The 16,555-nt window shown below is 45.9% G+C and overlaps 1 protein-coding gene across 1 annotated transcript; it reads left to right on the forward strand.

Annotated features, from left to right (window-relative positions):
- Positions 1–5,494: 5,494 nt before the first annotated feature.
- On the forward strand, positions 5,495–12,696 carry GPRC5A (G protein-coupled receptor class C group 5 member A). The gene is made up of 4 exons (XM_081928596.1): positions 5,495–5,700; positions 8,583–9,544; positions 10,906–10,964; positions 12,283–12,696. The coding sequence occupies exons 2-4, from the start codon at positions 8,629–8,631 to the stop codon at positions 12,373–12,375; spliced, it is 1,068 nt and encodes a 355-aa protein (XP_081784722.1). The 5' UTR covers positions 5,495–5,700; positions 8,583–8,628; the 3' UTR covers positions 12,376–12,696.
- The last annotated feature ends 3,859 nt before the right edge of the window (positions 12,697–16,555 follow it).

The following is a 16,555-nucleotide window of genomic DNA, read 5'->3' on the forward strand; positions in this document are numbered from 1 at the left end:
GCAAAATAGGAGAACATCTGGAGGTACATGCTGGATGCATTAAAATCACACGGCCTCAGCCAAGAGGGTAGTAACAGCATCACTTAGCTTCAGCAAATGAAGGTCTTCTAAGCACCACACCCTCAAACCTGCAACTTTGGAAAGAGCAGCATTTTCATAAGAACAACTGTTGAAGAGCAACCGATGAAGGCTGAAACTCAGATGTTTAGCTATCAGAATTTAAAATTTATGTTTTCTTAGTCACAGTAACAAAATATATCATTTTAGAGATTAATGGCATCCTACCAGGATCCAGAACAAACTTGTCCAGAGTGCTGTTTGATGCTTCCATTACTTTCTCTCCCTTCCCCTCTCTATATAAATCATAGCAAATTTACATTTGACTTTATATTTTGTGTTCTTTTGGCAGCTTTACATGTCACACTTCCAATGTGCCCCTGATGATGTGTATGTTTGCTATTCTCCCTAGCTGCTTTATGCTTCTTTACCGCATATTTACACCGGAAAGCCACTCCTTAAAACTCTAGCCCAAGTAAGAATCAAATGACTCATTATGTTAAACATGCCAAAGGACATAAGTAAAAGGTGAGGCCTCTAGTTCCAGATTTATTTTAGTTTCCCTTTATTTTAGCCTCCTTACAGCATGAAAAGAACAAAGTGGAAGAAGAAGCCCCTTTGCTGCCCATGGGACATTTTGCGACATTCTGGTACACTCTTCTTTTCACCCTCAAGCCGTAGTCCTTCCCAGTGCTTACATGTTTGCTACTCTCACTCACGCCAAAATATCACTCCAGAGCTTCCTGAAGCAATGGAATCTGTTGCCTGTTTGTTCATCCTCCCTTTCTTAGCTATCTCTCCTCCCAGTCCCTTCCCTTTCCTGTAGGTGCAGAAAAATGGTACTCACAGCCTTTGATGAGACATAGCTAATGTCCCAGAGTATGTCAGACTAGTTTGTTTCATTTGGTGGCTTGACTAGTGACAAAAAGCTTTAGAGCTCTATTCTGGACATTGAATGCTTCACAGACTTTCTATGGAAAGTGACAGGGAAATGCATTGAAAAGTATGGAATGAGTAGATAACTAACGGGGAGATGTGTAAACTCCCCAGTAAGCAAGTCAGAATGAATGCAGGATGGATGTTCATTGCTGTATAACCACCCCACAAACCAATCAGAACAAATGCTCAATAAAAGCTGGGTATAATCTAACCACTGCATAAGCTTTGTGAAAGCAAATCAAGATGAATACTAAAAGAGAGAGAGATTGTTTAGAGGGACCCAGAGAGAGAGAGGGGAAGCCACTTTGTACTGTCTTGAAGTGAAATCCCCACAGCATCGCATTGCTGAAAACTGAATAGATACCTTCTTTTCAGGGAATAGAAAGATTCTTGAATTCTGTATAGTGTCACATCTGAAGCAGGAAAACCTGCGTTCAGATATGTGCTAACATAAACACAGTAAGGCTTGGACAAAATACATACTGAATCTCAGACACCGGCTGAATTTCTTGGCTGTCAAATGGCAATATTAAAGAACAGTGTTACACACTGTTGTTTCAAAAGCCCAAAATAAAAGACGGAAACATCATTTGCAGTAAGCATCATGAATTATAAACCATACTAAGATGGAACAAAATAAATATTAGCATTAGTAATATTATTAGTAATATTTATATGGGACTCTTAACTTTTAGTGACATTATCAAATGTGTCTTTGGCCACACCCAGAGTATATAGTAAAGGATATTTGTCACTGAACTTGGTGCCCTGATTATGTTTGCTTTTTCAGCTATCAGAGCAGATACAGTATTCTGAAGCTCTGATTCACAGTCCCATATAAGATAACAGCACTGAATGGAGAATTCTGGGGGGTGGGTGAATGTGGCATCACAGTGATAATACAGCAAAAAAAAAGGACAGGACAGAGGGTGGAACCTATTTAAATCAATAAGTCTCAAAACTCATATATCCACAGTTATTATTATTTATTTATATTACATGTTCCATTGATAGCTGAATGGCCTCTAAGAGGGCTTGCTGCAGACAGAGACACGTTCTGACTTGGCTCTGTTCACGTTGGTCAGAGCCTCCCTAGTCTCTGCCAGTGAATCCAAACAGCACTGTTTTGATTATATCTTCCCTGCATCTTAACTCTCCATTTTCCATTGTGAGGCTATTTAGGCCACATGAAGAAATCCCAAATCCTATGTGTCCCTTAAGATAGTTATCAGCAATCAAAAGCACACAGGACACAATAGTACGTGCCCGGTCCTGCCGTGTGCATTTAATATTTAATTAAATATTATCTCTTCTGTTTTTTACACATCGTCGCTTGACGCTTCTTAGAATAAAATCAATGAAAGCATTCTTGGCAAAGCTGCTGTCAAACCAGCCAAAAGGCTGTTTCACGTGGCCTCAACATATTCGAGATTAGCTCAGGGTGTGGTTGCACCTGCGTTGCTTGGGCCCCTAGGGCTAACCTCAGGTATTTCGACAGCCCAGGTGAAAAATTAAAATGATGACCTGCACTCCCATTCAGACTTCAGTTCACTGCTCTGGCAAAGCCTTCCTCATGCCTGTCTATGTGACTTACAACAGACTCCTACCATTCTAGAGCTGAGTCTGCTGGGATCATTGACCGGCTCACCTCTGCTCCTCCACCTTCTGTCTCCTAGTCCTATTAGGGTGGTGCTGCCCAGCTGCCAGGCAGTTAAATCTGGCATGAGGCACCCACTGTACCATTTGTCCTTCCTTGCTTCCAATAGTATGTAACCAGAGTCCATTTCTCAAATTATTTGGGGGTATGGGGCACTGCCCCACCAACCTCAGCCTGCCCTCAGCCAGCCTTCACCTGCCTGCCTTCTTTCTTACAAAGCGTGTTCTCCATAGCAGAGAGCACGTGTTGCGGTTGGGGAAACAGGCCACCCTTCAGTGACTAGGCAAATTTTGATGAGGAACCCAAGCCTTTAAATGGTTAACATTGGGTTGCTGGGGATTTTTGATTGTTGCCAATTTGGAGGAGGGGTCAGAGTCTTTAAATACAGGGGCCAGACGTGAGACGTCCTCTTGGCCATTTTTGCACCGGATCACCCGCCCTCCCTCCCTTTTTTAGGGTGGTTTTTTCATGTTCGCTTGACCTTGCTATGCCTGTCATGGGGTCGTTCGCCTTGGTGCGGGGGCCTGGTAGGAATTTTGCCATCTGGCTGATTGGCTGGTGCCATTTGGTTTTTGCCTACTGCGTAGCAAATCGTCACAACTTGTAAGGTTGGCGGTTAGGCATTGGTTAAATTGGTGCTTGGAGGGGTAAGTGCCTATCCCTCCAAATGATGCGAAGGGAATTCCGTTAAAGGAATCCAGGGGCTTGCCATTCTTTTCGTCCTTGTCCCCAGAGTCGGACTTGGGCCGTGCAAGCCCCACCGGAACATGAGGGTGAGAAGTGTTGGACTGTTGCCCGGCCTCATTTTCTCACCCAATACTTGTTTCCCCACACTGGCTTCCGTTGGTGTCCGGTATGCCAGCTCTGTCCCTGAGGGCATGGACAGATAGTCATAACCAATGCCTAAGCAACCACTCACATTTTTGTATCTGAATAAAGTTGTGGCCAAAATTATGCCAAAAACCTTAAACAAAAAATCATGTGTGAAGTGTGAATTTTTTGGTGGGTGGCATTGTGGGACTCAACACGCAACTTGCTGTGATGACGCTGCCTGCCATTGGCTCTAGCTCTCTTGGACGTTGACCTTCCTGCCTCCCGCCCCACCAGTCACATTGGCACCAGTCACAACCGGGGGAAAGGTAAAGGGACCTTAAGGAAATCTACAATCCCCTGAGTCACCTCCTCAGCTGTTGTTGAGATGATGCCCACAGTGGCCTTTGAAAAATAGTAGCTGGGAGGGGGCTCATCATCATCATCATTTTTTATTTATACCCCACCCAACTGGCTGGGTTTCCCCAGCCACTCTGGGCGGCTTCCAACAAAGTATTGAAATACAGTGGTCTGTTAAACATTAAAAGCTTCCCTAAACAGGGCTGCCTTCAGATGTCTTCTAAAAGTCTGGTAGTTGTTCTTGTCTTTGACATCTGGTGGGAGGGCGTTTCACAGGGCGGGTACCACTGCCGAGAAGGCCCTCTGCCTGGTTCCCTGTAACTTGGCTTCTCGCAGTGAGGGAACCGCCAGAAGGCCCTCAGCGCTGGACCTCAGTGTCCGGGCATCACACCTCCTTTAATTTGAACACTGAGAATAGATATGTTCTGCTACTACATCATCAGCAAAATGGCTTCCCCAGTTAAGATGCCTGTGGCAGACACCTACAGTTACCTTGTATCAGGTTAGTTTCATACACTGCACCCATTTTGAAATAATAACACAGAGCAAATTTCATAACCTGTGATGCTTTTTCCACTTTCAGTGCTGGCCTTGAGCCTGGTTTGGCCGTGGTGAAGTATACTTGTAGGAAGTGCAGTGTGAACCTGAGGTGAACCACAAAATGGCATCCATTGCCAGAGAAGAAGGGGGAAATAAAGATCTACATCAGGTACAAAGGGGGTGAGTGAAAATTCACATCGGGAAGAAAGGTGTGTGTCAAATCAACCTTACCTGATGGTTGAAGGGAATCAAAGACCCTCATGGGAGGGAAGAGGCCTGTTCTAAATCAAGCTGGGCAGGTGCGGAGTCTAGGAGACTCCAAGGGCAGCTCCGCCATTTCCTCCCTAGGGGTAGGAGGTCACCAGCAGCACCTCTTATTTGCCAAGAGGCCACTGTAGCGGTGACACTGGGTGGGGGGCTACCAAGGTGATGGCAAATCTGACTTCCAAGGCTTGTACCACAGCCGTCGCTGCCACTATGGCAACAGCTGTGGGCAATGCATTGTTGGAGGCCAGAACTGCTGCCCCATGGATCCTACCACCTAAGGCAGTTGCCTTGCCCTGCCTTGCCTCATGGGTGAGCTGGCTCTGAGTGTGAGTCTATATCCTCTGTATATTTTTTTCTTAGCTGATCTGGATGGCAAAACATCTGATTTGTTCAGTAGGATAAGCACTAGAAATTCCTCAGCGTCTACCGGCATGAGCAGCTTCTGCTCCAGGGATCGAATGTACAAAGAAGAAAGAGAATGAGGGAGAGGGAGACTTAAAAGACTGTTCCTCATGGTCACTCTTGAACTTCCTCAGTGCATTAACGTAGCTGAATGTTAGGTAAGTATAGAAAGAAATGAAGAGGAGGAGGAGCACAATGGTGTTATTGTTGGCCAGGGGTCTCCCACCAGCCCATATCCTCTTGGTTTCTCAACTCCCAGAGAGGTGCAATTTATCAACTGACTTGATGAATGGTCACGGATTCAATTGTGGGGTGGGGAGAGGCGCAGGATCCTTCCCCACCCAGCTGCTGGGGTGACTGTCCTGTTGACGTCAGACATTTTTACCTCATCTCCTGGCACCGGGACGTTATATTTATAACAGCACCAGGAGTAGTGGAACTGGAATAGGCGTGTCCCTACTCCATCATCTCTGCTTTTTTCCTCATTTGCTTTTAAAGCTGCCCTTAGAGTGTGAGAGAGCAATTTTGCTGCTTGTCTCGCTCGGGGAGAGAAGAACGAGCAGAGCTGAGATTATTTGCCGAGTGGGTGTGCAGCAGGAATTTCCCTGGTTTGCCCTCTGCTACTGAAGAAGACGCGTCTAGCCGTGGGAGCACAGAGCACACTCAAGGTAAATCAAAGACTGTGATGGGATCGTAGAGCAAGAGGTTTGGTAGGAGGGAGTCCTATGGCTCTTTCTCAGCCTGACCCCAGGGCATGCTGCTGTAGTGCAGTTTGTAGCTTCATTTCTGGACTGCTAGTCTGCAGATGGGATTTTCCTTTCAGGTTTTTAGCATTACAAAGACACCCATAGACAGCCATTCTCTGGCTCTTTCCTAGAATCTGAAAAGTGCAAAAGAATTCCTTATTTATGCATACACACTGGTGCGCAAAGAATGCCACGACTGACGCCTTCCCTGTAGATTTATTTTGCGTTCTCGCAGCTAGCAAGTCTTAACTGGAGTACCTGGAATTCTGTTGATTTAGCCCTGCTATTATTAAGCAAGTCGGTGTCCCGTTGGCGTCAATGTGTTCATTCTGTTCAAACGCATGCAGCACTGTTTAATTGGTTTGTGGATCTGGCTGTTTGACTTCTAGCTATCAGCTGCATGTGGTTTTAAGATAGCTGTACACCCTGAAGTGGAGGGTAGCAAACCAGGCAGTGAATGAATGATTTGCAGCCCGATACCATGCATGTTTACTTGGCAGCAAGTTTGCATAGGTCTACAGCCTGAGTGCTTAAAAGTATTTTTCTTTTTCTCAGAAATGGAGAGGGTGGGGGGATTTCTGCCTGGCCCTTGTACAACCAAGGCAAGTGCTAATGTTAAAATGTCGCATAGGGGTTCTGATTTGGATATTTCTCACCAGAAGAAGCAACTTACCCCACATTCAGTCTTTATGGTGAGTTTTCTGTTTTCAGTTATCTGAAGGAATGTCTCTGAGGATACGGCAGATGGAGGAAAGGGGTGTTCCTGCTGATACAGTGTTGACAGTCCTTTGGAGAATGCGATGCATTCACCTGAACCTGCAGGCAGTTGGGGCCTGACTCAAAACATTAAAATTTGGTGGCCCACATTTGCCCCAAAATGTCACATTCCATTAGAGGGCAGCGCCAGACCCTAAAGTGAGTGGGGCCAGACCCACACACAATTACAGTGGTACCTCGGGTTAAGAACCTAATTCGTTCTGGAGGTCCGTTCTTAGCCTGAAACTGTTCTTAACCTGAGGTACCACTTTAGCTAATGGGGCCTCCCGCTGCCGCTGCGCCGCAATTTCTGTTCTCATCCTGAGGTAAAGTTCTTAACCTGAGGTACTATTTCTGGGTTAGCGGAGTCTGTAACCCAAAGTGTTTGTAACCTGAAGTGTCTGTAACCCGAGGTACCACTGTACACACTCTAACACACACAATCACACACAGAGAGGCATTTTTCATGGGAAAAAGTGATATGTATTTGTTTTTGCGTGGACAGGCGGAGTCCCCAGATCCTGCGCGGTCCCCCCGTCATGTGGAATAACGACTCAAGACAACGTGCTATGGGATTAAATTGGCCACAACTTTATTAAATTTCAAATGTGGGTAGACCTTGGCTCAGGCATTGGGCGTTCTCCCTCCCCAGTCCCCAGCCGGGGACCTAGGGAGCATCAGGGTTATCCAGTGTGTGTGTGGGGGATGGGCCGGCTCTGGAGAACATATGTTCAAGCAGAGATAGCCGCCCCCGTAACGCCGCCCCCGCAGGGGAGAGCAATGACGACCTTCCGGCGTACGGTCAAAGCCTCACTTCAGAAACCCCTTTAACGGGGAACCCTGGTATCGCCGCCGCAAAGAGGAAGATGGACAAAAGGATTCCGCCCAAGGCCTGATACCGCCAAAGTTGTGACGTTTTGCTACGGGAAAGGCGAAACCTGCCAATGCAGGGAAATTCCTTTCCGGCCCTTTAACAGCGACCTTAACGTAGCAGCGCCCGCATACCTGTGAAGAAAATTAACTTGCAAAACATGTGAGGAAAAGTTAACCTGCAACATAAGACATTGACTGAGGGTGGGTAGGGTGGGAGAAGCTCTGGAGCCAAGTGAGAATTCCCAGGTAAAATCCTCCCTCCTTTGTGTGGGCAGGTAATCCCTCCCCTACCTGGCCTGGTCTCCTTGGCAACTCTTTCCCCCAGGTGGGATTGGACAACTGACTGAGGTAGGCGGAGACCTCCAGGTATCCCACCTGAGGGATGGCATAGCCTAGCCTATGCTGTTGGAGCCGCTCCAGGTCTAGGGGCTGCACGCGTCCACGCAAAGGGCGCCCCCCGTTTTAAGCGGGGAGCGGTCATTCCGTAACTCTGTTCAAGTTTCACTTTCCATTTTTCATTCCTTTGGACTCCCCACTCCGAAAGTCTGTAAAAACAAGCAACCCAACAAAGTTTGACTGTGCAGAAGGCAAAAAGGAACCAGTAATGCCCGCTGGCGATTACACCGCCAAAATTCAAGCCATGCCATATATAGCTCTTTAGTCTGAAACTTCAAAAGGCAACTGCACCCTGAAAATACTATACCTGAGTTACAAAATACACAGGCACTTCTTGCATATTTGCAAGGAATACAAGGGCAAGCACCCCATCTCCAGGTGTTCTGGTCTTTCAGCAGATGGTTGCTCATTTTTGGCTGGCAAACCAAGAAAGCTGGGAAGTGACTATCTGAACTGGGACAATAACTTTTAGTCTTTTGATGGTGTAGGTAAGGCAATGTACGCCTTTTGATTACACGATCCTCACTGTAGTAAATAATATTTTCAAATATAATGGTACTACTAGATTAGTTCACCATATGCCTAGATTCCATAATCCATAACTCAGTTAATGAAATAAGGCTTTATCTGAATCAATTTAATAATTATTTGATTCCTTTGACATGTCTTACTTGGTTCAGCTGTTCTGATATTATCTCCTTCATAGAATTGTAGGGTTGTAGTCCATTTCACTCTCTTTTTCAAATCATGCTTTATCATGCTTCTCTTAATTTCTACAGGTATTCCTTTAAGGCGGCATCCACTTTAGGGCTGTCCTGAGGCACCATGACCTCCCGGCCAGTCTGTCAAGGCTTAGATAGAGACTATGACTTCCTCTGTGACACCAAGGACTATTGGGGCGTTGTTGTGGAATCCTTTGCTACTGCTGGTGCTGTCGTCACAGCCATCCTGATCCTTGTGCTCGTTTTCCTTGTATGTAAAGTCCAAGACAACACAAAGCGAAGCCTGATCCCTGTCCAGTTCCTCTTCCTTCTGGGCACTCTAGGAATCTTCGGCCTCACTTTTGCCTTCATTATAAGGCTCAACGAGAGGACTGCCCCCACACGCTTCTTTCTTTTCGGGGTCCTCTTCGCCCTCTGCTTCGCCTGCCTCCTGGCCCATGCCTTCGACCTCATCAAGGTGGTGAGAGGAAGACGCCCATTTTCGGTACTGGCGCTGCTGGTTTTCGCCATCAGCCTGACCATTGTGCAGATTATTATCGCCATACAGTACGTAGCCATCAACAGCCAAGAGCTGAGAGCCCTGAACTCCACGGAAGGTTTGACACAAAAAAGCCGCGTGGACTTCGTTCTGCTTCTCATCTACGTGCTTTTCCTGATAGCCCTCCTCTTTGTGGTCTCCACTTTTGTTTTCTGTGGGTCATACAGAAGGTGGAAGAGGCATGGCACACACACCTTCTTCACAGCCCTGTTCTCCATAGGCATCTGGGTGGCGTGGATCAGCGTGTTCATGACAGACTTTGGGAAAAGGCCAGAATGGGACGATCCCACTATCAGCATTGCTCTGGTAGCTAATGGGTGGGTCTTCCTGATGATATATGCAGTGCCTGAGCTCTGTTTCCTCACCACGCCACGGAAGCCCGGAGACTACCCTCCGGAGAATGATGCCTGCCAGCCTAAAGTCCTGAAAAAAACCTACGGAGTAGAGAACCGAGCCTATGCTCAGGAAGACAACGCACAAGGTATGGCTATCCATAGCAATGCCTGTATGTCTGGGACTGGCAAGTGCTTTGTGTGATAGAGAGAGCATCTTTGGCAAGCTAAAAATATTCAGATGCTGCTGAATTATTATTTTTTAACCCATTTTAAAGCATTCCCTATGACAGCTTCCCATGTTCTCATTTGGTGTTGCAGAGCACAAAGAGGGCCACACTGGAAGCGTCCTTGGAAAGGCAGGCACTTTTTAGGACAATCCTGGGCCACAGGGGAGGTGGGAGGCCAGCTTCCTAGTGTTTCCTGTAATGCAGGCTCACTGCCACCGAAGTAAATGCTTATATAGCCAAAGCCTATATAATGATTTATGGCATTCATTTGTCACTTTTCTTTCTTTCTTAAATCTCAAAACAACATGGATCAGGATTAAGTCAGGTCCCCAAATGGGAAATATTTTTGGGTGGCTGAAATCCTAGATGCACATACCTGGGAATAAGGCCCATTAGGGGCATCTAGACCAGTATCTAGCCCACTGCCAGAGTTCTCTCCCAGTCCTACCTAGAGATGTTGGGGATTAACCCAGGGACTTCTGCATACAAAGCAGATGCTCTTATGGGCATAGCCAGGATTTTTGTTAGGGGGCAGGCCTTTTGTTAGGCGGGGGCAGAACCTCAGTTAGCTATGTACATATTTATATTTATTTTTATTGATTTGGGGGGCAGCTGCCCCTCCCTGCCCCCCCTTTGGCTATGCCCATTGATGCTTTGCCTTTGAGCTACAGCCCTTCCTTTATGCAAAAGACAAAGGCTTTCATTCTGAGTAAATACAAATTGGACTGGGCTGACAACACACTAGATCAGAGGTTTTCAACCTTTGTGGCTCCACAGCTTCCTTGACCAACTACATTCTTTCTGTGGCACCCCTGTGGGGCTCAGGAGCCCAGTTATGGCACCCCTTGCCTGCAGGGCTGGCAGCCTCTCACTATTTTTCAAATACCCTCCCTTGTGGAGTGTTCCCTCAGCCTCTTCCCCCTCTCCTCTCTCCTTAGGAGTCCTCTGGGCAGCCCCAGAGGCACCATTTGCCTGCAGAGCTTGAAGCCAGGGCTGCTGTAACAAACAGCCATGCAAGCCTTTGGGAGAGATGCAAGAGGGTGTCAAAGAGGAGGGAGAAAGGGAAGAAGGAACAGAGGCCAGTGTTGCCCACAGCACCCCTGACCATCCTTCAAGGCACCCCAGGGTGCCACGGCTATATTTCCCAGGATGTTTTAACTGTATTGTGTATACACAACTGTTGCTGTAGATGATTGTCTGGAAGCAAATGGAGTTTTCTTTGTTTTTGTGGCAATATTAAATAGACTGACTCACTGCCTCCCCTTGCTTGTCTTTTTCAGTTCCAAATGCAAACAGTGGTCCTTCATATCCTCCATATTCAACTCACTTCCAGCTGCAGGTAAATAAACAGTCTTTGATTTTCAGTACGGGAATGATTTGTTGCAATGCAACTTCATTCAATCAAGTGGCCTATGAAGGAATTTCAACATGTTTGGATAATTATTAAACATTTTTGAGTTGGTGTTGGAACTGCCACTCACATGAGGTTATGTGGTCTTGGGGCTGTGTGGGACACAGAGAACAACTCAGCTAACAAGCTGCATTTGACATCTGGGTAACGTAGTTCTTTTTGGCTGCATCGAGACAACAGAATAGTTTATCTTGGAGCAGGTAATAGAATTGGCTGTAAACTGCAGAATGCTTAATGCAGTTGTATAGTGGGCCCTGTAAGCAACATCCCAGCCAACCAGAGACCACATGGCGAGAGTTTCCATGCCCGTGCTAATATTATTGGGGACAAATAAAGTCAAGTATGAGTGAAGGCAATGCTTCCTTCTGATCACATGGTTGTTAACCAGTCAGGAATGTGTGCCTCTCCCCTCTAAGCAGTCAAAGATTATTGCTGTGGAGGTGATGAGTCTCTGTGCTTATAGCGAATGGTGGACGAGTTGCTTCTTCTCTAAAGAGGCAAAGAAAGAGAGGGGATTGTGGGGAGCTTCCATGTCCAAACTTTAAATGGAAGATGCCAGTAACCGGGGAAGGAGGGGTTGGGATCACACTGAAGCACTTTATTCACCTTATGCACAGTGGCGTAGCGTGGGGGGTGCAGGGGGGGCCGGCCGCACCGGGCGCAACATCTGGGGGTTAGGGTTAGGGGGCGCAAATCCATGGGTTAGGGGGCACAAATTACTTGCCTTGTCCCGGGTGCTGACAACCCACGCTACGCCACTGCTTATGCAGCATTCTAGAAAAATATGGTAATTAAAAGGGAATCATTTTTTTGCAGCCACCAAAAGCTTCCACGACCCCAACCCAGCCCCATTGGCTCAAGTATATTTCCTTGCAAAACTAACCATGTGGTAATGTATCTAGCATGCAGTTTTGTCTGGACGGGTTCTCTTAAAAGGCCTGCCACATCAGGAATCACCGACTACAGATTAAGAGTTTGGCTGACCTTTACCCCCTGATTAACAAAGGATTTCCCTATACATTACCCAGGCTTACTTCCATTATAAGTGACCCAAGCGTTGGATTTTCTTCTAGGTCTTTAGAAAAGTTGGCCACTACCAACCTGCCACTGCAAAAGTTGGGGCAGGGGGCTCTGAGTCTCTTCCTCAACCTACTTAAAAAGCAGCTCTGCTTTCTCAAAAGAAACATTCAACAGAACATATGTCACTTAAAAATCTTATAATTCCACTTCCTCTTTTTTTGCCTAGAACCTTGAGCCCCAGCAGGATTTCTCCATCCCACGGCCGAAAACCCGAACCAGCCCATACCAAGAGTATTCTGGAGGGAAAGGTGTCAAGTAGCCGTCCTGCTACGAATGCCAGAGAAGCCATTCTGAGTCGGCGGAGGTGCTGGAAATCATCACGGATATAGCGGTGCTTCAGTTTTTATTAAATCAGGGACAGAACTCAGCGCTGCAGCGGATGAAGGAAGATGACTGTCTTTTTCTCCTGCACACCTTTTATATCTGCCTTCGTACACTTGGCACTTTATAATGTTTTCTTTTACCATGTTCCTTCATTTAATGAATTGCTGTAGGCTTTTTTTGAGGTAGCCTCTCCCCTCGTGTGGTTACAATCATGCCACTCTTGCTACCTTGCTGCCCTGCCTTCTGCCACCCAAGTGCTGAGCTCTCAGTGTGGTTTAGACCCCTGATTTGCACAGGATTCTATATCACCTGGGGGGGGGCAGCCCATAAATTGGGGGGGAAATAAGCCTAGTCATGCTCTTCCCCTGCACAGCTGCAATTGCTTAAGAGGCAATCTCCCAAATAGGACTTATGGCTTCTCTCAGTTCCAGAGAATTCTATACCTCAGCATTTTGCCCAAGCTTGTTTTTCTCCTCACAACACAAACAGGAAAGATTATATCCATCCCATTCACTCATGGGGTTCCCTGTGAGTAAAAATGTGAGCAAAGCTCAAGGAATATTCTTGGCTCAGGCCACATACCTGAAATGTATGTATTTGTGTTTTCTCCTAACCTCCCCCCACTCCGCCTTTGCCCTTTGAAGCATTGGAATTTGCAGGAATATTTGATGATAACTGTACCATTTAGAAGCCTGCGAAATCTCCGAATGTCTTCCTTTAAAGAGGTCGCCTGTATCAGTGGCTGTCTTTAGTCCCACGTGCAATGCCAGGCCTGTAATAGCACTGCTGTCCTCAAATCCTGTCAAATTCCCCCTGCCTGCTTTTGTGGAACTGAGTCACAAAGGGAAGTGGCCCAAACAAAAACAAATCAGTTTTCAAACCAGGAAATTGCAGTATTTTTAAAAGTGAAAGTCATTCCAAACTGTCTATAGATCTGCTTTAAACACAGGAAGAAAGCAGAGGGAGGCAGAAAGAAAACAGGTTTAAAAACTGTGTACAGCTTTGAATGAGATTTCTTTACAGACTTCCTGCCTTTGCCATTGATGCCTAATCTCTCCCCTGGTGAGACTTCCAAGCCCACTGAGCATGCTGAGGGGACCTAACATGAAGACTGTTGGGAGATGGGGAGATTGCTCTGCTTTGCAGAGGACAATCCTGCAGTTTGAAGTCAGTGATGTGTGACAGCATAGAAACAGGATAGTAGATTAGAATAATTATCTCTAAATAAGCGTCTCCTCCTATAAATTAGCACATGCAAATTTTATGTGCTGTTGTGTAGAGAGGACCCTTGACTATATGTAATACACAAACACAAACATGAGGAAGTCCTCTGTGAGAACAGTGGTGTGAACAACCAAAATAATGCATTATGGGGGGAAGAGGCGGAGGCGGATCGCAAGAGGTTGGGATGGGCAAACTGATGCATGGCCATCTCCTGCCAAAGCTACATGAGAGATGAACATGATCTCTTGAAGTCAACATGGCAACAACTCCACAGAGAGCAGTTAGTCAAACCCTCCTGGGGGCAAAAAATCCCTGCCTATAGATCTTCTCAGCACGGGTTTCTGCCTGTCATTATTAGCAGATTTCAGTGACAGAGAAAGGGAAACTTTGGAAGCATAATGGTGGTGGCGGAGGGAATTCATTGAATGCCACTAAGGCTGCAATCCTATACCCGCTTACTCTGGGATCAGCCTCATTCAACTCAGTGGGGTTTCCTGCAACTCTTTTACCACTGTTAATTAAACAGCATTTTAGGACATACCAATGCTAACCTCTATCAAAATGTTGCATATTGGAGTGCTGCTGTTCAGGATTCCTCCCACTCTACTCTGCTCTATTCCCCCTGTCCTGGTTTTTCATTCTCCTTCCTGCAAGAGCCAGTCACAATTTTGTGGTCACTAAGCTTGCTCAGTCTCCTCATTGGGCTGTTTGGAGAGGTGGTTTCCTCCTAAGAGTTTTGCACCTTCCTGAAGATTTTCTATACTTCTGCAAACCTTGGGGTTCCTGCTGATAGTTTCCTCTTGGTGCAGTTTTTGGCTGTATAAGGACCAGCACATAATAGTATTAAGATTAATATTATATGATTGCTTTATATGATGATTGCAGATGGGGAAGAACACTGGCGATCACAAGCCTTACGCATATGGCAAACACTTCCAGAAAGTTGTTTCAGATTTTAATGGGGAGTTGGCGAAACTCTTTTACAACTGGCTCAAGAAAAATAAGACACAATTCAGAGAAAGTCAAGCTTCTTTTTTCCATTGATTATAATGGGATACGTTAGTCCTGTGCTTAACAATGCTCCCATTATAATCCATTTGGGGGGGGGGGTGCACAGTTTTGCTCCTTAACCTGTGAGAAAGGATTCTTCAGCTTTTGTTTTTGCTTGTGTGCTTGTAAATGTATTATATTATTATTTATTTGTTTATTTCTCATACCACACGGAACACATTGGTCTGCATTTAATAAATAATTATAGACGGTGTGTATTGATAATGTTTTCTTTTGACAATTTATGTTCATGGTACATATCCACCCAAGCACTTTGCATGGGTACAAAGACCATAGCAGGGTTTCAAGATACAGTGGTACCTCGGGTTAAGAACTTAATTCGTTCTGGAGGTTTGTTCTTAACCTGAAACTGTTCTTAACCTGAAGCACCACTTTAGCTAATGGGGCCTCCCACTGCCGCTGTGCCACCGGAGCATGATTTCTGTTCTCATCCTGAAGCAAATTTCTTAACCTGAGGTACTATTTCTGGGTTAGCGGAGTCTGTAACCTGAAGCGTCTGTAACCTGAAGTGTATGTAACCCAAGGTACCACTGTACTATACTGAAGGGTGCATCTTCGCATATCTAAGGGGCTGTGACCAGGTGCGTCAACTCTAGGGGACTGAGGTGTCTTCAGCACCTTTGATATTTGTTTGAAGGGAGCCCAGCCCCCTCAGTATTGAGGGGCTTGATGTGCATTGCACACGTGTGATATCACACACATGACACATCGCAGCTTCAGCGCCTGGCTCTGCCAGAGTGTTCAGCCTCTTCCAGAGGATGTAACATTGCACATGCTCCATGAGTGATGTCACATACATGCGCCACATGCATGATGTCATATGCACGCACCATAAGCTCCACCCCCTCAATCTTGGGAGCAAACGGGCATCTCTGACTGAACTAAAGGAGATCATATTGCTAAGAGAACTTTTGCTAACACACAACTCCCATCGTGCCTGGCTATTGGCCATGCTGCCTGTGGCTGATGGAAGTTGTGGTTCGGCAACACACAAAGGGCCTAAATTTCCCTGCACTCCTGTTTTAAAGTCTTCAACCCTCTTTGTCTCATGGCCAATGAACCCTGAAAAAGGAAAAGAATATTTTTTTATAGAAATATGATTCATATATCATCATGACACTCCCAGACCATTTTTAATTACCGGCATTTCTGTGTTTATATGGCATGTTTGTGCTTGGGTGTGTTCATAGAGATCCTTACATTGTACAGAGAAAGGAGAGTGCTGGGTGGGGAGGTGTTGTGAGAGCGTCTGGGATCAGATACATGCAATGCCGAAAATAACCATGAGATGAAAGAGGCAAAGATGCTATAGGAAGTAGAAGAGGCAAAAAATAAGTTGCGTTGGAGGGCAGATGAAATGAGGTGAGACAAAGGGAAGCAAGGGAACTTGCCTGTATGGCAGGGGTGGCCGATGTGGTTCTCTTCAGACATTATGCGAATGCAACTCCCATCAGTGTTGACTTTCCCCGGATAAAAAATGCACCGAATAAGTGAATTCATGAGTCTGACATCAGATTTTCAACCAATATTTCTGCTCATCACACTTTGATACCTCATTCCTTCCCCCTGGGAGTGACAGTATTGGCTGAATGTGAGGTGTTTTCTTTTAACCATTGCTAGCCCTTTTCATTCGCAAGCTATACAATCAACATGCCTAGTTTCTCAGTTAGGAGTGCAAAAGTTTATAAAGTTTAATGTTTATAAACTTTTGCACTCCTAACTGAGAGCAGGCATTGTGGAAGCATCATATAAACAAGTTCAGCTCTGGATGGTTTATGGAATATGTTTTCTAGGTTTGTGCCCCCTTACTGGTCCAACAA

The sequence above is a fragment of the Podarcis melisellensis genome (assembly GCF_964234715.1).
Source record: "Podarcis melisellensis genome assembly, chromosome: 10".
NCBI classification, from domain to species: Eukaryota; Metazoa; Chordata; class Lepidosauria; order Squamata; family Lacertidae; genus Podarcis; species Podarcis melisellensis.